The sequence below is a fragment of the Clarias gariepinus genome, chromosome 4, assembly GCF_024256425.1.
Source record: "Clarias gariepinus isolate MV-2021 ecotype Netherlands chromosome 4, CGAR_prim_01v2, whole genome shotgun sequence".
In the NCBI taxonomy this organism is placed as follows: Eukaryota; Metazoa; Chordata; class Actinopteri; order Siluriformes; family Clariidae; genus Clarias; species Clarias gariepinus.
Window position 1 is genome coordinate 25,374,887 of NC_071103.1, and position 27,903 is coordinate 25,402,789.

The 27,903-nt window shown below is 39.5% G+C and overlaps 1 protein-coding gene across 3 annotated transcripts; it reads right to left on the bottom strand.

Moving 5' to 3' along the window:
- Positions 1-2,585: 2,585 nt before the first annotated feature.
- Positions 2,586-27,903, bottom strand: arid1aa (AT rich interactive domain 1Aa (SWI-like)). Of its 3 annotated transcripts, none has more exons than XM_053494013.1 (20): positions 26,690-27,903; positions 19,170-19,361; positions 18,179-18,700; positions 17,100-17,213; positions 14,308-14,548; positions 14,140-14,229; positions 13,891-14,058; positions 12,263-12,590; positions 11,848-11,990; positions 11,629-11,732; positions 10,788-10,997; positions 10,473-10,677; positions 10,236-10,368; positions 9,986-10,158; positions 9,293-9,434; positions 9,033-9,155; positions 8,828-8,924; positions 7,739-8,576; positions 5,892-6,022; positions 2,586-5,798 (listed from the first exon to the last, which is right to left on the bottom strand). In XM_053494013.1, exons 1-20 carry the CDS (start codon positions 27,587-27,589, stop codon positions 3,924-3,926), a joined length of 6,729 nt encoding a protein of 2,242 aa, XP_053349988.1. In that variant the 5' UTR covers positions 27,590-27,903; the 3' UTR covers positions 2,586-3,923. The 3 variants fall into 3 exon arrangements, with proteins under 3 accessions (XP_053349988.1, XP_053349989.1, XP_053349987.1); XM_053494014.1 differs by having other exon boundaries at positions 9,986-10,152; positions 13,891-14,061; XM_053494012.1 differs by having other exon boundaries at positions 13,891-14,061.

Here is a 27,903-nt window from a genome sequence, read left to right on the forward strand (position 1 = left end):
ACAGGAACACAGCAGCAGCTACAGGTACCTGAGGTAGTTATGTTACCAGGGTAACAAACGGAGGAAGTGACGTCTGCGTTGGTGATGGTGTTCCAAATGGTGGCTTTTTCTCGAGGGAAGTTTCCTTAAACGACATTTCCCGCACCGGAGTAGGAAGCAGCGAGCACACTTTAGTGTACACCACGAAATAGAACGCAGCCTATAAATAATGCAGTAGTTGTGTAAACACATTTGTGCTGATCGTTCCTCGTATGGGTACCCGTACCTCGTATTAGCTCATTGTTTAATATAAACACAAACCTTTGATGTCAGCTGTGTTATTTCTAGTACTGTGTTGCTTCATTAAGCTTTATGATTTAAAAGAAGTTATGTCATTTATATGAGAGATTTTATATTTCAAATGGAGAAAGGAAGTGTTCCAGCCTTATTTTGTGTGTAACTACAGCTAACACACATCCATACATAAACACCCTCTCATTTGGATTACAAGTAATGGTCTCCTATACTTTGCAGTTTTGAGATGTGCGAGAAAAAAAAACATTTCATGGTGCTGTAAGATATGTATGACAAATAAATGAATTATTATTACTTATTAGATAGTCTGTCCATTTCACATCAAAAGCAATTAACCTATTGATGGCTAGGCTGTTCTGTGGCTAGCTGTGGTCTATTTCCTTTTTATTTTATGACGAACGGAGGAAATAAAAGGTCAGGAGCTGATTATGTGTTGAAATTGCATCTGGTAGTTGTTCATGGAAACTCAATATGAGGTCCAAAATGCTGTCAATGAAATTGAAGGAGGCCATGATTAATCTGCAAAAACAAAAACAGGCCAACCAAAAAGATAAAACAGTTTCCGATAATTTAAAATGCGTTCTTAAGGAGAAAAAGGTGAGAAAAAAGGTGACATAGGTGAGCTCAGTAACACCAAAAGGCCTTGAAGAACACATGGCAACTAAAGAGAACAGAGGAAAACAAGATTATCTTCGAAAAGAATAAAGGGAATAAGAGATGATTGACAAGGACATAAAAGGCTTGTGATCCAACATATACCACATTGGGGGAGCATGGTGAAGGTAGTGTATATGGCATGGTTATGTGTGGCTGCCACAGGAACTGATTGCCTGCCAATGAATGTGAATGTTTTTGAGGTGCATAGAGTCAGTCAGTTGACTTCAGTCCAACTCAGCATGCTTTACACTTACTGAAAAAAAAACTAAAGGCAGGAAGATGCACAATCCTCAGTAACAGTAAGGTGGCTGCAGTAAAGGCCTGGCAAAGCAGCTCAAAGAACAGCATTTGTTTATGGGTTCCAGATTTCAGTTAGTCACTGACTGCAAAAGACTTGAATACTAGTATTAAACAAATAATCCTTATATTTATGATTGTTGTTTTGTCAAAGTTCTTCTGAGCCTGTAAAAATAGCCTGGGTTAAAAATAAAATTCTTATTGAGCACATTGAACTTAAGGTACTTTCCTTGTCAGCTTCATTTCAAATACGTTGTGGTGAACAGAGGCAAAATTGTGAAAACTTTACTACCTATGGGTCTGACTATACTGTAGATTTTTATGAGCGCCCCCCCCCCTTTTTTTTTTTTTTTTTTTTTTTTTTTTTAATATACTTCACTTGTATGCATGTTTTTGTTATTTGAATAAGATTGTGGTCAACAGGAACTACATACATGCATACATCCAAACAACCACCATTACTGCCCCTACTACTAATAATACTGTTGCTGGATTATGCAACTAGAACCATGTTCGTTTTCTTCTGAAAGCGTAACTAGCACAAGAATGCTTGCATTTTCTCATCATATACATTCCAGTGTGAAATTTGTGTCATAGTTGGTCAATTACAACTACAAATTCACGATAATAATTTCTTTTCCCAATCTTAACGGTAAGTAAATCTAACAACCATTTGTAAATGCAGACCATTCCAACTAAATGACACCAATAGTGATCATGGAACTGTTAAAAGTGGTAAAATACTGGGCAGCTTCTGCTTTCAGGTAGACAGTGTTGTAAAGGAATTTCTTGCCATCAGATAGAACACATTAAAGCAGTGGATGCACAAGCTATAGCACGAGAGGAAAAAGAGACAAATGAGGATTTAGGCATGGTCTTCCTCCCAAACGGTTATCTTTAATTCTAATTGTGTAGCCTTGGTCGTCAGTGAATTTTGTAAGAGCTAATGTGTGTAGACAATGTTAATTCCTTGTTTATTTTTTAATTGTCACAGTGATCGTTCCAGTGATGATCTAAATTAATCAGAATTTGAACCTAGGTTTTAATTGTTCCTCTTCGGGGCAGTTATGATTTTCTGAATGTGTAGCAGAAAATGCTTATGGTCTCATTTACATTCCAACATGCAGGAGTCCAGAGCTAAAACAATGTAAATGTGTCATACCTGACATTTATAGATATGACAGCAAATGAGGCCTTTCTTGTTGTTGTTTAAAAAAAAATAATAATAATTAATGATTAGTTGAATATTCATTTTCTAATAATGGATCACCGGAAGGTTTCATTCCTGCTGAGTCACTAGTCATCCAAATGAATAAAACAATCACAAACATCTTACGAAGATTTAATGTACATTTATTCTTACCACATGGAACATATAGTATAAAGATTTCATACTGAATAAATGATATTCATTGAGCCAAAAAGGGGGGAAAAGGAGGAATTTACATTACGTTTTAGCTACATAGTCTGAAATACAAATATGAAGAGTTCATGTCACTGGAGAAAAAAAATCTCAACTGTGTTTCTTCATCTAGAGTTTATTTTGTACCAGGAGGAGAAATTAAAATATTTGTTTGCTGTACTATGGAGAAACTGTGGGGAGGCCAAAAGGTGGTTCTGTTTATATATCTAAAGATTTTATGCTATGAACCCAACTCAAGTGTCCGCTTTCATTCTTCATAGACAAGTGAGAAGCATAAGAGTGAAAGACAGGGCAAGAAAGAGAGACAGAGGGGAAAAAAAGTGTAATGTACAACATCTTATATACATCATAGCATGGGCTGTATCTTACTCGAAAATCAGTCCTAGGAGGTGATTTCTTTATAAGGGTCAAGTCATACAATCAAAGGGTTAAAGAGAGAGGTAAGGGTGTCCGAGGTTCTCGATACTTTGGGGAGAAAGCCTCTCTCTCTCTTTACCATCAAACTAAAGTTTAAAAACTGTTTAAAAACAAGAGTGGAGTTGCTGAGCCAAGATCTCTCCACATCAAACAGTGCTGCAGTGTTTACAGTCATAAGGAAAAGGGTTACAGAGCTGTACAGAAAACGTCTACAATCTACTGCACAGGCTTCCATTGTAAGGGTATCCTGCTCAAGGCTGATAAGTGGCTCCTTCGGGGTTGAACGTGCAGCATCACAACACCTACAACACCAACAAAGTGTTCACTCATCTAATCAGACTCAAATACCAGAGATGTGCACTCAATTCGCCCTTTAGTGAAGAGCAAGGGCACACTTAACCCCAAACTCACTGTAAACGAGACAGCAACTTTGGTCAAAAGGTTCTCTGCTATTTATTTTATTCATTTATTTATTTTGATATAAAAAAAAGTAACCAACCCTTCCCCCACTGGGCAGCGCATAAAACCTTGGGTCCCTGGCCGTATCAGTTCGTTGGCAGAGTTTACAGTTTGTGTCATTTTTTTTTATTTCTTGAGGCTCTGGTATATGATCCACAGCTAATTTGATAACCTCCCCAAAGTGATACACAGCAAAAAAAAAAAAAAAAAAAAAAAGGACCAAAAGATGAAATCCTTGCATAAATAAAAAAAAAAGGGGGGGGGGGGGGGGGGGACAGTCATTTTTCTCTGCTTTTCATTCCCTGCACACCGAAGACACAGGAGGAGAGGAGAGAACAAAAACCAGAGAAGGTGGAGCCACCGCTCCCCACAGCTGTCATGACTGGCCAATCAGAAAAAGTACATCACAGATGACATGGGACACCGAAGAGTTCATAAGAGGGGAGACTGAGAGGTCCAGTAGCCGCGACTCATAGAGTGTAAACTCTGAGTGGTTCTCCTCCACTTTAGCAAGGGCATGTAGAGCCCGAGCAGCCCGACGCATCATGTCCACACTTGTAGGTTCAAAGTGCGCTACCTGCATGTGCATCATGGATCCTTGGCTCTGTTGGAACTGTGTTGCTGCTAAACTGTCCTCAAGGAAGCCCAAAAGGTTTCCTATACTGCCTTTTTGTACCGCAATGGCACGGGCTGCAAGGCTGTCGCCTTGGGCAAGATTGGCCAAAAGCACAACTGCCATCTCCCGGCATACAGGAACCTTTCGGTCCCCGACCAGACGTACAAGATTCCCAAAAAGCTTCTCCAGTCGACTGAAGGGAGGTGTTGCCAGAATAAGGTCCACGTTATTGTCTTGGATACTGAGTTTGCTGAGAGTTTCCAGGACCAGTCTCTGAGGAGATAAAGCTGCATTAAGCCCCAGAGTAGGGAAGGGATCCTGGGCTTCTGCAGAAGGACACACAGCCCAGTGGAGCAAGCCATCAAGCAGAGGCAAGCAGATGCTCTCGGAGTAGATGGAAAAGTCAAGCTGACCTGAAATGTTAGCCAGTGTGACAAGGCAGTTCTCTCGGAGCAGCTCCAGACAGTCCCACCACCATTCATCCTTAAGGCCAATGTCCTTGTCTGCTTCTTCCTCCTTCTCATAGGTTAAAGGAGCCTGTTTACGCTCAGGATGACGATGATGAAGCAGCACAAGGCGGCCTAATAGCAGCAGCAGCCCTGGATGCTTGGACATTTCCAAATCATTGCCAGGAACAAACGAAAGACTGCGAACTATGTTGGAGACACAGACACAGCGGCGGGCAAGTGAGTCCTGCCAGTCTGAAAGTGTGATAAGTGGAGCTTCATCCTTGCTGTGAGGCTCATCCTCCAAGACTGTGACAGCACTCTGTGAGGAAAAAATGATTTTGGAGAGAGCCGGCTTGCTTGCCTCCTGGTTTAACCCTTCCAGTTCCACTTCCTCTTTCTGCGATACTGGTTCCAGTGAAGACTCTGGGACATTGGCAGGTTTCTCCTCCTTTTCTTGTGAAAGACAATCTGTCAACTGTCTGGTAGAGGATTGCTGTGGTTGCGTTTGCTCCTCCTCTTTTCTTCGTTCCACACTACACGAGGGGACTACAGGTGCCTCACTCTCCATCTTCTCGGGAGCTTTTTTCCTTCTACATGTCTGAGTAGGCTGTGACCTGTTCCTTGACTGTAGTAAGTCTATCTTGCTCTCAAAGTGGGTCTGAATATGCTCTGTAGTATCACCTCCACCAATACTCCAGTGCACCAGGCCACTGTCAAACTCCTGAAGCCTCCCAAGTTTGCCAGAGCAGTCTACCACAAATGGATCCTTCTTTTTTACTACTTTCAAGGGAAGTTTATCAAACTTGCTGGCCTGCTTTGGCCTCTCCTGAGTCATACAAAGATCTAGAGGGGGTGCTTCTGTTGTTTTTAGCTCTGTAGGCAAAAGGTTTTCCATCACTTTGCCCTCTTCATCTTTATTTGATTCGCATACCTTCTTTTCGGTCTTTATTTGAGGTTGTGACGAATCTTCCTCCCCATCACCCTCCTCCTCTGTTTCACCATCATCATCTGAACCCATTACAACTGGCTCCTCTTCATCTTCATCATTGTCTCCTTCTTTAAGAGCATTGGGGTCCAGCAGGGTTCTCTGACCTGGATCACCAACTTCATATTCTCTTAGAATGCCGAAGATCTCAATGAGGCAACGCCTAAAATATTCCACTATTAGTTCCAAGAATCCAGGGAGCTAAAAAAAAATAAACATTTAATAAAAACATTGATTGATTGAAATTGTTTTCATCTTACTGGGTAATTTAGTAGCTTGGTAGATACAACTTACCTGAATAAGGTTAAAATTGGAGATACTGTTGTCATCATACAGCAGGATGTTGATGGTGTCTAAAGCCCACGTGCTCTCGGCTAACAGACCCGACTTTAGTGACATCATGACTCGCCATGCTTCTGGTGTGCCTGAGAAGTGCAACAGTTAAGATTCAAATTAAATACTGGGGACAGTGCAGTAATGTCACAAATTCATAACAAAAAATAAATAATGTCCGAAATGCCTCTGTAGATGTTCCATTTGGAAAACTGCATTCCATTTTTAAACCACAGTCAAATACTCTGAAGGGAACTGAACAGCTTTGTAAATAACAACTAAAGCTTTCTGGATACAAGCGATGTACCTTAATTCAGTACATGTTTGATAGGTGAGGCTAAACTGGAGTGAACTAAATTATTACTGGTTTGACTTTAAGCTGGAGAGCTCTGGGTGACATTCACTAAAATGATAAGTAGAGATATTGATGAAATGCACAATCAAGTAAAACACTGTAAAATAATCATATTGGAAGGTATACTGCACAAACTTTCTTACCAAACTGATTGTTTCCTCTTCTGAGACCTTTTTCCTTTTACAGCATAATTTACCACATTTTCTTATTTATTAAGCAAATAATCTACTTTTTGTTTATAGTTATATTTAACATTAATACATGCATATGAAGCATATTAGTTCCACAAAACACAGGACTGTGAGGTCATATAATCCAATACCAAGAAATAGACTCTAACAAGGTGGCATACAAAGTACCCTGTAGCAAAAATTGGAGTACAATTAAAGTAGCGCATGCCAGGCAATAACAATATGCAATCACATTTTTGTCATTTAAAGTACTATGGCAGTTTTACTGTTTTATGACCATCTACAATCCTTGCCCATGCAATCTAATATTTCATTAGAACCCCTTTAGCTTTGATTATGGGGCACAACATGGTGGACAGTTCATGTGTGAATATGATTCCTCATGCTCCCAGAACCGCTCTCCTACAATTTGAATCCTTGAATAAGCCCATACCATCAGGCAAGAAATAAACAATGATGTGACAACCTGATCATTCAGTATATTCACCTCATCAGCTGACTTCATTTTATTTATTTTTTAATAAAGTTGCTAAGTCTAGACTTGACCAACTGAAGCAAGCCCAGATCAGAGCACTGTCTCCAGCGATTTGTACAGTGGGCACTGCATGATAGGTGATTCGCTTCATTTGTCTCCTGCTCTAACCCTGATGTACCCATTTGGAATCATCAGACCACATGATCTTTGTTCATTGCTCCAAGATCTATTGTTAAGCTCCCCTGTTATTTTCTTATGGCCACTCAGATATTTAATCCCAACCCTGAACGATCCCAGCATACCTTGCATGTGAAATGCCCTTACAGCTCCCTTAATGCTTTTAAACATAGTTGTGATTTCCACCATCTATTTTCGATGATACAATTTCACCAAGCATTTAACAGATCTCTGATCACAGTCATTCATGATTTTTTTTCTAACAAATATTGACTGTCAAGCACCATCTTTCCAGGCTTTAATAATGGATCTAGCAGTTCTTAACCCAATTCCAGGAATTTTAGTATTTTCTATGCTTGATACTGGCCAATGATTTTACCTTTCTGAAATGCTGACTTTGGGCATGCAGTGTAAAACAAGATGAAGATTTATCATTTACTGAAATTTGTGGCTCAGCATCATTGACAAAATCATATTCCTAATCCTTAATAAATATTTTAGTCTACTACTGAGTGTCAGCATTTTAATTTGTAAAAAGCCCCTCTCTTTCCTCAATGTTGCATTCCAAATATCAGTCAAACCACATACCCTACCAAGGGCAAACACCTACCAATGTCTTTCATTGTGAGCCGTCTGCGTGGCTTGAGAACAGGCTGTGTGGCCTCTATAGACCCAGGAGGAAAAGGAGGATCTCTCCTCATCATTGGAGGCTGTACAGGTGAAGGGATGATATGGGATGCCGGCACTGGTGGACCTGCCTTCTGCATCTTGATGTTGCTGTGCATGTAAGGAGATTTACTTGGAGATGTCCTGCTCTCCATCGGCCGTGGCATGGGAGTTGGGCTGGACACCTGTGGAATGTGGTTCTGCATGGTTTGTGGAGACTGGTAGTTGGACTGGAGCGGGCGGCTCATGGGTGGCCCGGCACCCGCCGGGCCGTATGTAGCCTGCCTTGGCCCTGGCCACTGTCCTTCATGGTTTATTCGCTGCTCGGATGACATCATCTCTTCGGAACGATTCATGCTGTGATATCCTGGGCCCTGTGCAGGTCCAGCAAGGGGTCCTTGCCTGTTTGGATAGTTGGGGTAGCCCATCTCGCCTCTATTCTGCCACATACCAGCCTGGGGGCCATCCGGTCCTGACTGCATGGAGGTGCCCATCATCTGAGGTGGCATGGATCCTTGGGAGTTGGGGCCTGCGCCAGGCTGCATGCGATCCCTTCCAAAAGGGAAAGGGAACTGGTTTTGTGGTCCAGGAGGCCGCCGTTCGGGTCCAGGGTAAGAGCTGCTGAACTGGTTGTACATTTCTGGCTGAGCCGATGACGGAGCATTAGGAGGAGCCTGAGGCTGTTGCTGTGGCTGCTGACCACCAAATGGCCCGCCATACATCTCACCATCATGATGGCGCTTTGCTGGAGGGTAGCCTCCCTCTCCAGGTCTTTTGTAGTTCTGTTTGAAGGCAAACAAAATGAAAGTACAAATTGAGTTAAAGGCACAGGTGGGATATTTAAGATGTGTTTCTGGTCTTTTTATGCTGTTTTATACACGTCATGATATGCACCAAAAAACTAGGTGCAGTTTCTTATGTTAGCATTATGTTTTGTTGGCTTTACTTTACACTTACATTTAGGAAGCACATTTTTTCGTTATTTAATATCTTGTGTTGAGTTAAACATTCAGATGAGTTTACAATTACTTACAGTCTGTTGCTGTGGAAACATTCCTGGTTGCTGATTTGGGTACGAGCCACCAGGTGGCGCACCCTGGCCAGGATACTGATTACCATAAGAATCGTGCCTGCAAAGACATGTTTTAAAATAAATTTTTAGCACTACGCAGTTGTCTGATAAAACACATTCTTTAGAAACATGCCTTAGTTGAAATCCCATAAAATAGGCAACTGACCGCTGCTGTTGTGCTGGGTAGCGATTCGGTGAGTACATCCCAGTGTCAGTGTTGGAAGGCATCATGTTTGGCTGTGGTACTCCAGGTCCCATATTGTTTTCTGGGCCCATCCCTGCTTCTGGCCTACAGAATTAGACAAGAAACACATAGATTTATAAAGTATCTAATTACAAACCAGAATATGAAGCTAAAATAACTCTTCGCTTACAAGATAATTACACCAGCACAATTTTCTTGATATTAATATTCTCTGGCTTTACCTTCTCTCGTAGCCTGTTCCATATGGATACTGCTGCCTCTGTGCCATGGGCATATTCCCAATCGGACCTGCTGATCCACGGTTAAACTGATCCCCAAGGTTGCTATTGGGACCTTGTCCGCCAGCCATGAAAGGCTCCCCAACTGTAATCATACAAAGACACCTTAAGAAATCAAAAAATCATTCCAAAAAAAAAAAAGGAACAAAGTCATCATATGAATGGATTTAATCTGGCCAAAACATTTTTATTGTCTGTGGTAAAGTTTGTTTGTCTGGTATACAAAATCAAACCATTTTTCACCACAAATTAGTCGCACATGACATGTTTTCTATTAATAAGTAATGGAAAAAGATTTTATATCTTATCAATGTAATCACAGCAGTGATTTAATGACACAGAATTAAAAATTCGTCCAATACTTTTATAATTGAAAAGTTTGGCTTTTTAGGTTGACTATCTATGAAAATTGTGGCTTGTATATTGCATCTTTACAGACATAGCAATAAAAGTGGCAAGAGTTCAGAAAGAAGCTTATTTATAATAAGACCTTCATGAGACTCAAAAAAGGACCCAATACATAATACCTAGGATCCTAATACATGATGTGGCCATCACAGAATCCTAAAATTTTCATATTCAGCTCTTTAAGAAGAAAAAAAAGAAAAAAGAAAAATTCAAACCAAATGCTCTTACCTTTACGCATGCCGCTAAATGGGTCCTTGTTGGGCTCATAAGGACCCATGCGGCCAGGCATTTCCGGAGTGCTCATGCCAGACTGGTAGCCCGAGTTGGGAGTCATGGTGTTTCTTCTAGAAAATGCTGGGTCACTGCCATCAGCAAATGGATCCTGGAGGTTCACACTGCTCCTATGAAAAACACCAGATAAGTAGTTGCTCACAGTAAAAAAAGATTACCTGCCATGACACAAATGGCCTGTACTCACCTGCCACTTTGCATTGAGGGCATCTGGCTGTGTGGGGTAGAAGCAGGCGTAGGAGGCTTCAAATCCCCACTTTCAGCCATAGAGCTGGTTGTGGACTGTGGGGTCTGAGGTCCCTGTAGTGAACCAGATCCAGCTGGAACATGACAAAAAGAGGGGGGGAAAATATATGTAAGGAAGGAAGATGCATGCGAGAGCTTTTATTTGCAATAAAATAAACATTGGAAAATATGTCCATACCTGGGGAGGGTGGCTGAACCTTAGCCTGGTTTTTCTTGCTCTCTGCAGTCATGATGTCAGGTGGTGGATCTTCTCCACGCTCAATCTTGCATTCAAAAGCATACAGACACTGGATGTACTGCTTCTTTAGTGAGCTAGCCGCACTGCTGGACGTCCCAACATTCAGACTGGTGGCAAGCTCTCGCCACTTTTTATTCTTGTTGACCTGCATGCAGTCATATGACAATTATTAGCCAGATGTTTGTCATTCTTTATAAGGTCTGCTCAAATTTAAATTATTATGGATGCAACCTAACTAACTACTTATGTTCTCACCTGCGTCAGACCTCCAATCTCCTTGACGGACATGTAGAGGCGAAAGAGATCGAGGGGCCTTCGACCGACGGCAGGTAGGTTGCTCATACCCATTGCCTTCTCCTCAATGAACGCCAAGTAACGGTCCACCCACATCTTCCGTTCTGGCTCAGAACCAAGCTCATACAGACGAGTGATCTTCTCGTTGGTTGTTGTTGAAGAGCTTGACTTCTGAGATTAGTTTTACAAATTACATATATTAATTTTGGAATTACATATATTATAACATATATAAACTATATATCCTTTGCATTTAAACCTTTATAAAAGGTTTACTTACTGTGCTAAAAGGGAGTAAGGGCTCTAGCAATAGTTCATTTAAGAGTCTAGGATTGCTTTCAATATAAAGTATGGTTTTCACTAAAATAGTTTACTAATCTCAACCTCTTTGCCTGAAAATACTTGTCTCTTCATTGCCTAGACCAGGGGTCACCAAATCCAGCCCTGAAGGGCCAGTGTCCAACACAGTTTGGTGATTCTTCTTCTCAAACACAGCTGATTTAACTAATCTGTTAATTACTAGGTTCAGTTGGTGTGTTTAGGTGTTGGTGAATTACAAACTGTTTTGGTCACTGGCCCTCCGGGATTGGATTTGGAGACCCCTGGCCAAGACAACCACAAGCCTTACAACTAGACTAGACATGCCAATAATGCCAGCCACAGGAAGTAGCACCACTAAGTATTGTAAGAATTAATGAAACCCTTTTTTTATTTTATTATTTTTTTTTTTAAATGGTACATCACATCATGTTTCTTTAGAACTCATCAGAATAAAATACTTGTCATTTCCTGGGAAGCAAACCTTGGATTTGGAGTCTGACTTGGGTGTCCCTTCAGCTTTGTTATTCATCTTTTGTGCCTGGTTGAGTTTCCCATCCATACCAAATTCTGGACCAGGGGACATACCTAGAAACAAAAGAAATAACAACAGTGTTGAGTGTTTATCACAAGTAAAAAAAAAAATAAATAAAAGTATACAAAAGAAGATAAAGACAAAATGTATTAACACTTGACTGCTCACCGCTGCTGTTGTTTGGCATGTTTGCACCCATGGGGAAGGGTGCGCCTTGGGTGTTCATCATTCCTGGCATGTTGTTCATGGATGGCCCATACGGAGGTCCTGAGCCCATCATACCAGGAGACATGTTGGGATAACCAGGCATTCTGCCAGACAAAATGTAATGCAAAATACTAAAACATTTTGTGCAAAACCTCTATACAAAAAGCAGGCCAGCTGGGAGTGAAATAGCTCTGAGGTTTAAATAAGTACACAGGATTCAATTCAACAGGATCTCTATTCAAAAAGAGGCAAGGGACACTTTAACTACATACATTAACTCATTACTAAAATACTGCAGAGGATTCTACATGCTGGTACTACTCTGATAAACTTTCTGGAACATGCTGGTGCTTTGATGGAACATTGATCAACGTACCTGTTGTGTATGGAATTGGTAGATCCATGCTGCATTGCAGCTGCTGCTTCTTGCGGCTTTCTGTTGAGGCCTGGTGGTGGGCACATCGCAGCACCAACCTGTGGAGGTATGTTGCCCATATTGGGGCCCATGTTAGGACCCATGTTGGGGCCCATATTTGGACCGTAAGGGCGTCCACCCATCTGTGCATGTGGCATCCTACTAGGTGGCATTGAAGTAAAAGGTGGTCCTCCTCCCTGCCCAGACATGGGATTCATGGATCCTCCCATGCCGGGGCCTGGGTAGTTGGCATTTGGCATGCCACCGTAACCTGGTTGCCTTTGGTAACCTGCAGAAACAGAAGGATGGGGCTTATTTGATATACTGCACTACTAACTGCAGTTTACTTTAAGGGACATACACACAAACCCCTCATGCACAAAGTCCTCTTCATGCATCTATATCTGAAGCAGCACTGCTGTACCACTCCCTCAATTTCATCTATTAGTTAATCACGAGAGGGCCTGATATTCCTATTCTGCTTTACTGTCCCTCCATTTAGCAGAAAAATAAATTAACTCCCACTAAAATGACATTAACATAAACTGAAACAATTGTGTGTCATAATTAAATCTTCATTAATTATTTCTTAATTATGACTTACTTTTATAAATTTTGGATAATTACACATCACATCCTGGTAGCAGCTTACAGGGCTTTTGGTATACTAACAGGCTGGAGTGCCGCTGTAGCACCTAGTCATAGTGGCAGCTCAACTGACGTGGGCTGTGCTACGTCAGCTGCCTCTTTTCACCCAGGCTAAAAATAGACGCACTGTGATCTACTAGGCTCTCAGAGAGCAAGACGGAGAAAGCGCAAGAGCAAGCTAAAGTCCCACAAGATGAGTTCTTCATGTCCTAACTTTTTACGTCTACACGTTTAGATTTAAACTTCAACTCAGCAAGTTTATCACAATAATTATATTATACACTTTTGCTAACACTCAGATCAGATGGGCTGTAAAGCCAAGTTAAATCAAATCAAGTTCTGACAATTAAACAACCTTATTTGCTTGGGATAAGCAAAAAATGGTCAAATCAGATCAGTAGTATACCTAACAAAACATTACTAAATGGAAAGCATGATCTGACCAAAAAATACCAAGTAATAAATAAACTTCATAACACAGAGGAACCTCTATGATAAGTACTGTATAGTAACAAACGCAAACAGTTTTACTGTTGCATAGAATTCAAAGGAGGTTCTGGTTTTGCAGAACCACTGCCCAATTATCTTCCTTGAAGTTTCTAATCTACATCCCTAAAATAGTTTGAACGTACCTTTAAAATAATATCAAAATGAGATAAGGCTGGGAGTTCCACGAATGTAGTATGCTAGGAGAATTTATGCAATACTTAAATGTGTGGTAGAAAAAAAAAATTATTATACAAGATGGTAAAAGAATGATCTTTTTCCCTTATGTAAATCCACATTTGTTGATGCATGTCTGTTTTAAGGATTTTGAAAATGTACTACTTTTACGTTTCACCAGGTCACTGCCATTTAAATTTTATTTGTATAAAATGTGTTCTGTATTGCCAAGGTTTCAAACACTAACTTTATAACCAGCATATCTTTTAACTGCGCACCTTGTGGGCCATACTGGCCCCCCTGAGGCCCATAGCTGCCCATAGAGTTATTCTGCTGAAAAGGTCCCATTCCACCATGCATCTGACCTCCAGATGATTGCCGAGGTGACAATGCAGAGCCAGACTGAGGAGAGCCATAAGGTGGCATTTGGTTCCTTTGCATAAATCCTGCTTTAAAAAAAAATTTAATTAGTTAAAATGAAAGAAAAATAACTGCCCAATATACTGTTTCTCTAGACTAGGCTTTACCTCTGTCCTGGCCCATGCTAGGCTGATTCATACCGGGGTGCAAAATACCATCTGATTGACCGCTAGGCGGCCGTGGAGGCATCTGGTTACCTAAAAATAAATTAAATGCAATAAGTAAATAAATATGTAATTAAGACTATGATAAAAGCTCTTCGTTTGTTTACTTACCTGGCATTGCTGCTGGAGATAGGGGTCCAGAGCGGGATGCAGTGGCACTAGCAGGTGAGCCAACAGGAGAGGGTGAAGGGCCACGGATGCCTGGTAGATGAGGGGATGTGTGAGGGGAAAACGGAGACTGTGCTGGATTGCTTTGCTCACCCTGACTGCTAGACACTCCAGATGTACTAACACCAGGACTGAGCGCTCCCTCAGTACCAGTGGGCAAGTCATCAATGGAGCCTGACAAATCCTACAAACAAGATAATAAACAGGTGATCTTAATAAAATGGTCAGACATACAACAATAAATACATGATAAGGAAGACATTGTGGCATGGTTTACTCAGACCATTCATACAGGTGGTAGGATACACAGTTATAACCTTATTTCTTAGCCACAAATACAAGCCTAAACCCTAGTACCTGCCTAACACAAGATAAATGGAATCCAGACCAGCAAGGTCTAGTTAAAAGTCATACAAAAGAGCTTCAATAGAAGATGCTAATTTACTTCAACATGCTTAGGGAGACATCATGGTGATAGTACATAATCCGCAAGAATATTTATGTATCACTCATCTTAGCTAAGCAGGTTTAAACAATTAGGCATTGCTTTTCAAGTTTGTCCATAGGCTATAAAGTAATTATAACTCACTTGAAAGCCCATCCCCATGAATATGGACCCAGTGCATAAATTAATTACAAATAAATAACACTTAAACTAGAAAAAGACGACCAACAACATCCTTACATTTACCCTGTTAGCCAGCCAGCTTTTTTTATAAAGCTATTATTAAACTTTGATTTTTCCCCTCATCAATTTTTTATAAAGCAAAATCAGGTGTTTTTATGTGGAGTAATGCACTCCTGAAGAAAATGTGTAGTTTAGTAAATAACTAGATTTAGCTAGTTGTTTAAGAGTTAAAAATGCTTGAAAAGTGCTGTTGCATGTTAGAAAAGCAGATTCACTTAGCACATTCATGATAGCTTGTTAACTTCTGCTAAACAATTGTTAAATATGTAGATACTGCTGTTGGATAAACAGGGCATAATCAGTTCTTCCATGTTGAGGACTCCAAAATAAAAAAAAAATAAAAAACACATTACTCCAGCACTATTTTCTATGTTTCCACCGTTAGCAGATTTAAAGTTTATAAATTTACCTAGAGAGCTGGCGTTAAACATGATCCTCCTGGGACGCCCCATATTTTAGTCTTTTCCCTGCTCCATCACACCCACTTAAATTTAGAAAAGGCTGTTTAGTAATTGATTAGTTAAATTAGGTGTGCCGTGAGATGAGAAATGCACTAAATATGTGCAGAGCAACGGTTCGGTCAGAACCAGAGATCAAGAAGGACTCAAAGTGAGAATAAGTAAAATTGAAGAAAATGGAGCAAAAATTACAGATGCTTAGTTTGAGTCAAGTTTTTCATGAGGCAGATTTTACTTGTATCGAATTTTGGGCAAAAAAATTATCGGATGACAGGTTCTCTGTGTTAGCACAAAATATACATTTTACCATTAGGTCTCGTATTTTTGTTTCTCAAATAGTTTGGTTTCAAATTGTGCTTTTAATTTAAACTTATATGATGCACATAATGTGGATTCGTCATTAAAAGTGGCAGCAAGTGTGGCTGATGAATACAACTAAGCCTAAGGAGTACCCCTCAATAATTTAAAATCATATACAGACAACTTGGCAGCCGGGGTGGGGGTAAAGAGTAAAGAACATTAAGGCCTGTCCGCAAATACACAACATTAGACTCAACAGATGAAAAAACAAAGGACTCAAAGAAGTTTAGTAACTAAAAAAAGTATGGACATGAATTATAATATTCTACCTTAACAAAAAGTATGGTTTATGACTTTTAAATGCAACACCTACAAAAAATGTTTGAATAGCTGGTAGAGAAATAAATTGCACCATTCACTCAGCTACTTAAACCAGAATCTTCCCTCGCATTAGCCCATTACATTAAGAGCATAATACTATAAGCTTTTGTAAAAAATGTTATATTTTAAATTGGTTTCCCCCCAACTATTATTTACCAGCTACTGTTAAATAACAGTTTTTAAAATCATTAGGACCAAAACAAAAAAATATATACTGAAATCATGCAATTTCAAACGCTAGATATGGACAAATCTGTAAAAAATATAAAAACAGGCAAAAGTTTTTATTTCTATTTTTGTAATGGCATTTTCCCCACGCACATAACCAGAAAACATTTGCTGAGCCACAAACAGCAACCATGGCCATGCCGCTGGCCTTATTTTAGTCAACTTGAAGATAGTGAGGGGAAAAAAAAAAAAAAAAAGTATTCCAAGGTTGCTATGGATACAGTGGTAAAGTGCAGATGTGCTGAATCAGCGCAGACAAGTTCACTCCATCTGTCTAAGCCTCGGTGGTCAAAACATCTGGTGTCTGTCTCTAGCCTTCAACAATCAAATCAATTTCGTTACAAAAAAAAACAAACCAAAAAAAAAACGATCAATCGAGGGCCAATTTTAAGTTTAACCTCTGAGGATTCGAACACAACATAATCATCACAATTAATGTGAGAAAAGAAAGATATACTCCCCCCCCAGAGCCATTAGGAATCCCCCAAGCTGACACAGCAGCTAATGAGGATGTTCCTTTCTTCCAGTTTGTTACCGTTTACACAGAAACAGGACTCCCCTCAGGTGGAAATCTGACAAACTGCACACTGCGTACTTAAATAACACTGCAAACTGTCAAACAGGAGTACCTAAACATGATTGTGTAGCGCTCTGACGACAAGAAAGGAAAGAAGACTTACAGGTAGACTGGAGGGTCGTCCCTGCATGTCCTCAGAGGAGCTCTTCGTGGACGCCACAGGCTGACTAGAGGCAGTAGCACTGGACTGTGAACTAAAGGATTCCTGGGAAATCTCCTGAAAAGTACGTACACAAGGAAATACATTACATTAAACACCAGGTAAGCCAAAAATGACTATACACCTATGTGAACTCTCTGGACATCGGATAAACTTTCAGATTCTTTCAAGTACTTGTTGCCACGATGACGATCTCATCTGATTCAAGAACACACGGGTATGTGGCAAACATCAATCAACCTGAGTGACCAAATGGCAACTAGGCAAAAATATTGGAGCTTTTATTTGCATTGTTGGTCAGCTAATAAACATATGATCTGTACATTTTGGCTTTGCTGTAAAGCTGGCACCACTCCAATGAACTGCAATAATGAAGACAAAGCATCCAAAATGTGTTGCAGAAAAATAACTTCAAACCCATGCAGGAAAATAGAAGAGTCCAAGAGCACTGCTGCAATTTTAATTAGCAAAGTACTTCACGTCCTTTATCCATTAAATTTACAGTGAAACGTTTATTTCATTGTTTGTATTCTCTAACCTAGAAATAATTTTAATACACTGAAAGAACAAATCAAGCTTTAAAAAGCACCAACATTTCAACAAATGTATTTAAGCAGATATTTATTAAGCTTCTCAATTATTTAACAGCTACCTCTAAATGAAAAAATAATATTCATTTATGGAATATTATGATGTTATAGCTTCTAAGTTTTGCAGAAGAATATTTTTTCATATAAAAAATAATAATTTAACACGTCTGAACTTCTAAAACATCTATAATTCAAGCAAAGGCTACGAAAAAGTTCATTTATAAACAATCATATAAAGACACTTATATTTTGCTATTCAAAAACACGCAAAACATAGGATAATTTTCATGGTGCGGCCACCAAGTGGCTTAATTTCTGAACTTTCCAAAAGGATTGCAATTAGGACGGTTCAACCACTTGCGAACACAAAATGGAAATCTCTTTGAATTTAGTTTGCACTTTAGCATAGTGGTCTGTAAACTTTAAAATTACCTGAGGAGGAGGAGGAAAACGCTGATACGATGACTGTTGCTGTGAAGGATTCTGGGAGTATGAGGATGGCGGCCCCTGAACTGTGGGCTGCTGGGAAGCTGGCGTAGATGCTTGTGGGGTCTGCTGTGATGGTGGTTGTTGGGCTCCTTGGCTGTGAGTATAGTTGGACTGGGCCTGGGATGCTGGAGGAGCTTGAGAGGCTCCCTGTGGAGGAGGCTGCGACTGGGGTGTCTGCTGTTGAGGGTATGGGGATTGAGTAGACTGTGGTGTAGGGGGCTGAGAGTAGGGAGGTTGGGATTGGGGTGGCCCTGGGGGAGCTGCTCCCAGCGACCCTTGGGACTGCTGAGGCATGTGAGACGGTGGGTAGGTATGGCCACCCTGTCCGTGTGGGGCAGATGGCTGAGGAGGGTGAGGATATGGTGACTGTTGCTGACCCGGGTGAGTTCCTGGGCCCTGCTGACTGTAATAAGGCTGCTGCCCTTGCTGCCCATAACCACCTGGTCCCTGCTGTCCATATGCCATCTACACAAATAAGCAACACCACATTTATTAGCTAAAAAGAAGGTTTGATGTGCTTGACAAATATCTTTTTAAAACCCTGTTATTTCTCATGAAAACAAAGAACACAACTGCCATGATGAATACTGAGCTATTGATTGCAAAGTTTATCACAATCTCTTCAAGAAGACTTTTCTTTGCAGTACAGAGCTGTCTTCTTCAATAACATTTTTCATTCATAACTGCAAAAAAAAAAAGTTATCTTGCCTATTACATTATGGCATAACAGCCTTGCAGCAGAGAGTCCAACTTGAAGAGCTGCAACAGAATTTACATTCCAAGTTCATTTCTCTATAAAAAGAGACATGAACAGAACAAGAACTAACAGGAATTTCCATCCTTCTAACCTATCGCACTGTTGTCTGAATACACATGTATAATTCTGTAGGAACAGAATATATATACACAGAATTACATACTAGAAAACACTGACCTGTTGACCATACTGCATGCGACCCTGCATAGCCATGGGGTATCTCTGAGGGCCAGGAGGCCCATAACCTTGGCCTGGGTATGCAGGACCTTGCTGGCCCCCTGGAGGTCCTTGGTGCTGTTGGGAGTACGGGCTACCTGCTCCATATGGCTGGCCTCGCATCTTCCCCATCTGATCCATAGAACCTGGAGTCTGTGAAACCAGAACAGATGTGAGCATGTCTTAAATTTTTACCTAATGAAACAGCATTCTTAAGACAGAATCAAGAAGTTGGTTTATATTGTGAAGAGAAAACTCACAAAGGGTGACTAAATTTAGAGCAAATGGATAATATCACTATTTTGCCTTAACTCATCAGCTAAATTGCAGTGTATAGCTTTTAATAAGACTGTCAGTTTGAATCCAATATTCTAATTACATTCAGCTACAATTAGGAATATGGAAGACAAACCAATAAAAATAAATAAAATAAATAAAATCTTAAGCACCAAATTATAAAGAGCTGTCAGATTCAACTCTAGAATAAAAAATAAAAAAAAATCCCTCTCTTCAAAATCCTCCAATCAAAAAGAAGCACAAGATAAATGTTTACTAAGCTAACCTCCTTCAACAAATATAGCTGGAACCCAGAACCAACTACCTCCACAGAAATAAACTACAGTTCAAAGGCATCTAGTCAGGCACTAAATCTCAGGACAGGATTCGAACTGCAAACAGGCAACGTGGCAAAAAACTTATACTTGAATGCATTTTACTATAAAAGGTCTGCAGCATGATATTTAGTAGTTTGTCCTTTCATTTTCCTCAGTAAGCATTTTATCCTCTTCGGGGTAGTGGCGAATTCAGATAATATTCTAGGAATACTAAGAGCGTTTCACAACTATTTGCGTCTAGGGGTACTTTACCATAGATGATTCATCTACCGGTATATTTTCCAGAAGTGGGAGGAAACTGGAAAACCTGGAGAAAAATCGATCCACACAAAGAACAAGGGGGGAAAAAAAAAAACGCCACACAGCTTAACATCATATCAGTTCCCAGGAGCAGTGAAGCAACAACTCCACCAACGTGTCGCTCATATTAAAACACAGAACTAAATATTTTTACAGGAAAAAATTTATCTGCGAGTCTGTCAAAAACTTTTGGCCTGACACATTCAGATGATTTTTCTTGCCTAAAATCACAGGTTATTTCTCAGGGTGAGGAAGTAAAAATAATGGGTAAGAGTTAATAAAATAAGGCCATGATGTGCTAACATTTATTAAACATTAGTGCATGGCACTTATTGAAAAACCTGCTTTTTGTTCTCAGTCTTTTTATAATATATCTAAATCTACTGAAACCCTAATAGCTGTTATTGATAACAGGAGCAATAGGACAAAAAAGGAATAAAATTGTCACTGAAGTGGGAGGAAAAAAAAACAGTTAGGGAGAAACACTTTCCCACGGTTATTAACCTGAGTGTTACCTTTTTTTTTTGCCTTAGTTAAGGAAGTCAAGAGTGCTATATATAACTCATTTCCAATGGCCCAGTCTGACGAATATTTAACACATCCCAGCTGTACTTTTGTTTGAGACTGAGCCAAGTTGGCTTCCCCAAGCATTCTTGGCACCGAATGAATGACATGAGCCATAACGGCATTAGCTGGGAATGTTTTGCAATGTGACTTAAGATAGACGATAGAGACCCAGTACCAGGACAAAATAAAAAAAAGGATTTTACAGCAGATCCAACAAACTTCCTTTAAATCAAGTCACAAAAAAAAAAATCTCATCCGTTCATAATTACTTCAAGCTGAACTGATATAGGACCTAAAAAAAAAAAATCAGAGTTATAATTTATTATTATTATTATTATTTTTAAGAGTATTTCAAGGGAAAAAACAGTACAACCTTATTACCTAAATAATGTCTGGGACAGTCAACATAAAGGTATAGACTTAACCCAAAACATCTACAGGCAAAAGTCTACAAATCTGAAGTGTATTTATTACAAATCACAAATTGAAAGAAAAATTCATACACGATAGGAGTCACAAAACATAGATGTGCTAAACAACTGCAAGCAAAACAAAACTATAGATTTTCGGGGGGTGGGGTGTTCAATAATAAACACAAACAGTATTGAAACATATTTAACACCAAAAAAAGGAAAATGTTTTTTTCTACAAAATTATCATCCAAGCTGCTGCTTATAATCATAGTATAAAGAAATATATAGGTACTACGTCTAAAAAAAAATGTACACAGATCATGCATCACAAAATCAATATTATATTGTCATATGTTCCAGCCCTTGTGTTTATTTAGATAGGCAGTTTTTATTTCCCTGCAGGACTGACAGAAGGCCTTCTTTGATAAACAACCTCAGTTTTAAGAGGCTGAGCCATAATAGCTCTTGACATTTTCCAGAGTCCAAATTGAAAAATAAAATAAATAAAAGCAGCACATGGCTAATCTGCATAAGATAAAGCGAAGGCTCTCTTGGCAGGAGACAAAGCTGGCCTGGCTCTTTGATTGGCTGTGGGGGATGGGGAGGGCACTGGCACGCCAACATATGAAGCGAGAGGCTTGAGGACACCATACAGCGCAGCAGTCACTGCTCTCATCACAAGCAATTTCACAACAACAAGACTGAAAACTACACAGCTACCTGTGTTTGACATCAAGTCCATCAGATTTGTGAATTTAATTTAAATGTTAGGAAAAGTATAATGAAAACTGGAGCACTGATGATAGTTTTAAACTGAAAATGTATATGTATGCTTGATATTACAGACTTCAACATATTTGTTAGCTCTTCCAGGTATTGAAAATAGTCCATTATCCTTTGAGCAAACAAACTCATTGAGTGAAAAACAACAATCATATTACAACTTAGTTGTAGTTAGGGGTGAAGAAAAACACTAATAGTTTAAAAGAATTTGATCAACAAAAAGAGCTGAACTGATGATTTTTTTAAAGACAGACAAAAAAACTGTATGTCCTCAAAAGTATGACTAGAGGTTTGAACAAAACAATGGCAAAAATCTGCATCTCACAACACCACCTATTTGTCTCTGCTGATAGATGCACACAACAGAAAAAGGTAAACAAAGAGGATCTGTCGAATGCTGAAACCGGTGTGTTCTACACACTGATGATTTTGATTTGTAAAACTTTGAATGTATGAAAAAAATTATACGTTCAAAAAGCTAATGATAGCTATGACAAAGTCAAAGAAATTGTGGACATGTTGTCAATCTCCTTGACAACAGCTGAAGAGTCCAATTATATAAGCTGAACTTTCAGCAAGGCTTTTGTGCAAAAAATGTGTGGAGTCTTCTTGGTAATTTGTATCTCTCTTCCATTACACCATGCCTACTAAACTATCTTTTATTTACATTATTTCAAATCCTGACACAGATCAAGGAAAAAAATGAAAGAAAAGCATAAGCTTTGATAGAGGGTGAATTGGGTAAAGAAAAAGAATTGGGTAAAAAAAAAAAAAAAAAAGTTATAACGTCTTACTGATTTACACTTACATTTAGGCATTTGGCAGACGCTCTTATTCAGAGCAACTTACTTTTTTTTTTTATCTTATCTTATTATACATCTGAGCAGTTGAGGGTTAAGGGCCTTGCTCAAGGGCCCAACAGTGGCAACTTGGTGGTTGTGGGGTTTGAACCTGGGATCTTCCGAACCGCAGTCCAATGCCTTAACCACTGAGCTACTACCCCTGGCCCAGTAGTTGGACTACTGATCTAACTAAGGCAGATGTGGTAATTTGTCACCTAACTAGAAACTGTACTATATAAATCATATAGCAATTACTTAAATAAAAAAAAAAAATTATAAATTAAAAAAAACAAGTTTTTGTAAACACTTTCACACCAATATCACAAATTAGGCAAGTGTTTCAGATTTTGGTCAACAATCTGTAGAATTTTGCTAACACACATTTTATTAACATGAAATATCTTAATATAATGCTATAATAAAAACATATAATACTATAAAACATGTAAAAAATTTTGCTTCTAAAAAACTCACACATCCATGTGTGTACACACACTACTCTGCTGAGTAATGGAAAAGCTCCTAATTGTTATGGGCAGCACACCGGTAGAAGGTTAATGAATGAGAGGCAGTGAAATGAGGGCCAGCTCAAGTGAAGAACTGTTTAGTGTGTAATTAAATTGGCTTAAATTCACAATTAAAAAAAAAAGCTGTGTAAAGGCATAAACAAAAATAGTCTGAATTTCTGTTCGAAATGTTGGATTTGCTTGACAGAGAAAGTCTGCATTTAAAATACAAGATCACTACAAGACCTGAAAAGTATAAGTAGTAAAAATGAGCCTCACATTTACAGTCTATTACACAGCCTAAATAAATGGGCTCCTATTTTAGAGCAGAGCAATCAACTTACAACTTAATAAATCAGCATATTGTGTATATTTTGTTTTACTTACATTAACTTTGCAGGTTTAAGATTAAAATAGCACTATATAAAAGAAAATATAAAAAGATACAAAGCACTTTTAATACTCAATATAGACATAACTGAAAACCTCTAAATGCAGAAAGACGAGATATGTATTTACATACTATTATTGGGACGTTATGCTAGTAACTTCACTCATTTACTGCCATACAGTTTGACTAGAGTTAAAAAATGCCATCATTCAATTGACATACTTGTAGAAATAGAATCAACTAATACAGTGATGAAAATAAAACAGCACAATACAAGTACTGATGATTTCTATACATTTGCCAATCAATTTTCATGCCATTTTTAATTAGCATAGCCATGTTATTATATACCTAATGAAATTAAATCATAAAATTCCTGTAGTAGCAGCACTATAAGAGAAACAATCTAAGCGTGTAAAAACAATCATCAACTGCCCTTGCTGACAGCATAAGATGACAAACAGCCAATAACAGATCTGTACTGCCAGACGATGGACTTTAATAATTAACATCCCAAAAAATGAGCAAAGATCTGAGAGCATAGAATAACATACATATTTATGAAACATGTACAAAATCAAGACCTGAAATGATTCAGTTGATAAATCCACTTCAGCTGCGTGGAAACAGGGACCCACCCACCCACTAATCTCATATTTACATGATAGATAGAAGACATCCAGCTTACCCCATTATATATCTGTAATAATAATAATAATAATATGATAATAATAATAAAATCCTAAAGTTATACAAATAAATAACTAAAGGGAACAAATACTCAAAAATTATGCACTTACATTAATATACAATGTGTTCAAAACATTTTAAAAATGCATAGGGATAAAATTAGGTAATAATCTAAAAAACAAACACCATAACAGTGAAGCACTCTAAAGAAGATTGCAGACCATAGCAGAACACCTAGGTTCATGCTATAGAGCGCCTCCTGTTTGTGCAACTGTTATTTTCTTCCCCACCACCCCACTTACTCGATTTGCTGTATTTTAAAACACAAAATACTAAACTATAGCACTCTACTATAACAAACAGCGTAATTATTCATGATATGACCATAAAAGCATTAAATCAAATACATTTCAGTTTTTAAAATGTATCTCAAATTTACACACAGCAACCAAAACATGGGGTTTCCTATAGATATATCAAAACATGAAGTTGACCAATTATGATCGTGAAATATTTGATGGAATTCATTGGCACTCATTTACAATCTATCTAATTATACATAATTTGATCACAGCCCACGTTTCCACAAAAGCAGGACCAATATATACACTGTAAATATAAAATTCACACAAATTCCAACCCATAGCACAGTTAATTTCTGGGATCTAATAAAAGATTTTTCTTTGCATTTATTTTTGATCATAAATCACACAGCTGCATTTTTGCACAAGCTTAAGCGCAGATTTGTTACTGTAATTGCAATATATTTTCCTATGTCGAGCAGGCCAGAACTACAACAAAATGCCAATACATCCCATCATTAGCTCTAGTATATGATAATTGAACCTTCTGATTAACTGAAATAGTTAATCAGAAGGTTCATCTAAAACAGTGTAGGATATAATGAAGCACATGTTATAACTGTATTAAAACTACAAAATATTAAATGTAGGAAATTTGAGCAATTGATTAATCGTGAGGAGAAAGAAATCAACCACAGATCATACATGTATGTATGTGCGCATGTGCACATTGTGTGTGTGTATATTTTATATATATATATATACATACACACACACACATTCAAATATAAGGAGTGCATGCACATGTGTGTGTGTGTGTATATATTAAGGAAATTTACCTGTGCGTGCGCGTGTATATACACACACGTGTGTGTGTGTATATATATATATATATATATATATATATATATATATATATATATATATATATATATTTATATAAAAAATACACATGCATACATACACCACCTTAAAAAAAGAAAATCTGAGAATGTTTGAAAAAGGCATAATGTTAAAGCCCAAGATTATTAGTTGATCCCAAATCATTAATATAATTAAATTTGACACAAACTGCACATATCTGTGCATGGGTGAGATTTAATAAGTGGACGAAACATTACTTAAAGTAATTGGAGGAGTATGAGGAGATGAAGCACATTAACTAATGAGGAATTGTTGCTGTGTTACATCATGTGAAATTATAAATGGCCATGAGCGCAGGATGAAGAGCCAATCAGATCTCGACTCGCGTGTCAACCCAAGACCAACTGTCTCCTGCCTTTGACACAAGCATTTTACCTCCACAATTCAAATCCCAGAGCAAAGCAATCTGGCCTTACTCAAATCACTTGGCTGGCGTTTACAGGCACACGCTAGCTGGCTAATACCACACCACCGGCTACACGCCTAAACCAGCACATTTTACGATCAAAACTGGGTTATTTGGCCACATCATTGCCATCCTTAATCATTTTGTTTAGAAGGTAAACTACATTACATTTACATGTATGCTGATCTGGTCTTAGACTATCCACGCTACAAAACTACCGATCGAGTAACATTGTGTCCTGCAAATAACATAGGCGTGAAACGTCTGCTACCTCGTTTACCCCGCAAAATAAAAAGTTTAAGCAAAATGAACAAGTCCAAATGAGTCTTGTGTCCCTTTTCAAATGCACCTGTGGTATCCTTCATGGTAAGAAATTCATATTAAATAGTGAAACAGCAACAAACGGAACAGCAAGATAACCTTCAGCTAATTATGTTTAAGCCATCTGGTGCTGAGAAAAGCGACTGAGAGCTAGCAAATATGCCTTTGTCGTGTTTTTATACACTTCCTACCACTACAGCTTGTTTTTCACCATTTTCCACACGTATTTAAGTCGCAAACCCCGCCACTATTTCTCCCTAAAATAAAGCTGTTAAACCAGACGGTGTATGAAAAACCAAGAAGGCAGCCATTTTATCGTATCTCTTAGCTAGACAATAGCTAGCCTAGCGTGCTCATGGCTCACGTTTAGCACAAATAAAAAGCAAGAAAAGCCAAAGAAAGCAGTGGAGTTTCTGACTCACCTGGGTTCTGCCGAGGGTTTGAGGCGTACTTCCCGGGCTCATGGGTGGCGGGTGATGGCTCCTTTGTTGCCAGCCCGGATGGCCCCCTCCATACTGGGCAGCAGCATTGAGATCCGTGGCTCCCTTGTTAGCGCCTTCCTGGTTGTTGTAGTCGCTCGGCGGGTAATTGCTGTATCCGCGACTGGAGCTCGGCGAGGTTAGGAGTTGATTTAGAGTCGGTGTGGACGTGGCCTGTGGATTTGAAATATTATAGCGCTGATTATTGTAAGACGCGGCCATAGTCGGAGATCCTCCCGCTGGCTGCTGCTGCTGCTGCTTAGCCGCCTGAGCCGGAGCGCTGCGCGGCGAGTTCATGGCGTAGCCCGGGCTCGGATACGGCGCTCGGTTCGGAAATTGTCCGTAGCTGTTAAACTGATGGTTCGGAAAACCGTGATCGTGTGAGTTCGGTCCATACGGCTCCATCATGTTGCTGGGTGCCGCGGCTGCCATGCCAGGGCTTTGTTGTCCGCCATGTTGATGAAAAGGGCCCCGTGCGTAGTGGTGACTGTAGGGATAGGACGGTGGCGGAAAACCGGACCCGTGGTGCTGATGGGCCATGCCCGGGTGGTTATTCGCTTCGGGTCCAGTGGGATCATTTTGATTATTCGTGAGCCGCGGAGGATTGCCGTTGCCGTTCTTCATCTCGGACTCCCCTCCTCCTCCTCCTCCCGTAGCATTGCCAGGCTCGGGCCGCTCGTGCAGCTCGCCGCGGCCCGGTGATCCGATCTCTGATCCCGGCTCCTTATTTTCCTGCTGCTTCTCGACCGGTACCGACTCCTCCTTTGGGTCTCGGTCCGCTTTTTTCAGCTCGGAAGGCGGGCTGCTGTTGAGAGAGGTAGCGCTGGCGACCTGAGCGGCCATGATAACCCCCCTCTCTCTCTCTCTCCCTCTCGGCGAGTCAAGTCACAATCGAACGCTAAACATTGAAACGTAAATACAACAGTTTTACAACCATTTGCCCGTATCTCGAGTCATCCCCACCCCTTACCGCCGGACCGAATCCGGGCTGCACCGTTAGCACAGCTTTTTAGAAGCTCTCTGAACAGTAAACTGTGTTCCCAGGGAATGAATTTAACCGACACGGAATTTGTGGGGGTTTCTATTACAGAACTAGACTACAGCGGAGGAACGGATCACACCAGCACGAGGCTCATACAGCCATTTTACCGACACAC

Bases quoted from the DNA above. Each gene is read 5' to 3' on its own strand.
- arid1aa (XM_053494012.1), bottom strand. From the start codon at position 27,589: ATGGCCGCTCAGGTCGCCAGCGCTACCTCTCTCAACAGCAGCCCGCCT. The intron at 19,362-26,689 runs GTGAGTCAGAAA...CTGGTTTCACAG, and splicing joins AAACCCTCGGCAGAACCCAG to ACTCCAGGTTCTATGGATCA. The intron at 14,230-14,307 runs GTAAGTAAACAA...ATTTATTTTTAG, and splicing joins ATCTCCAGCAGCAATGCCAG to GTAACCAGATGCCTCCACGG.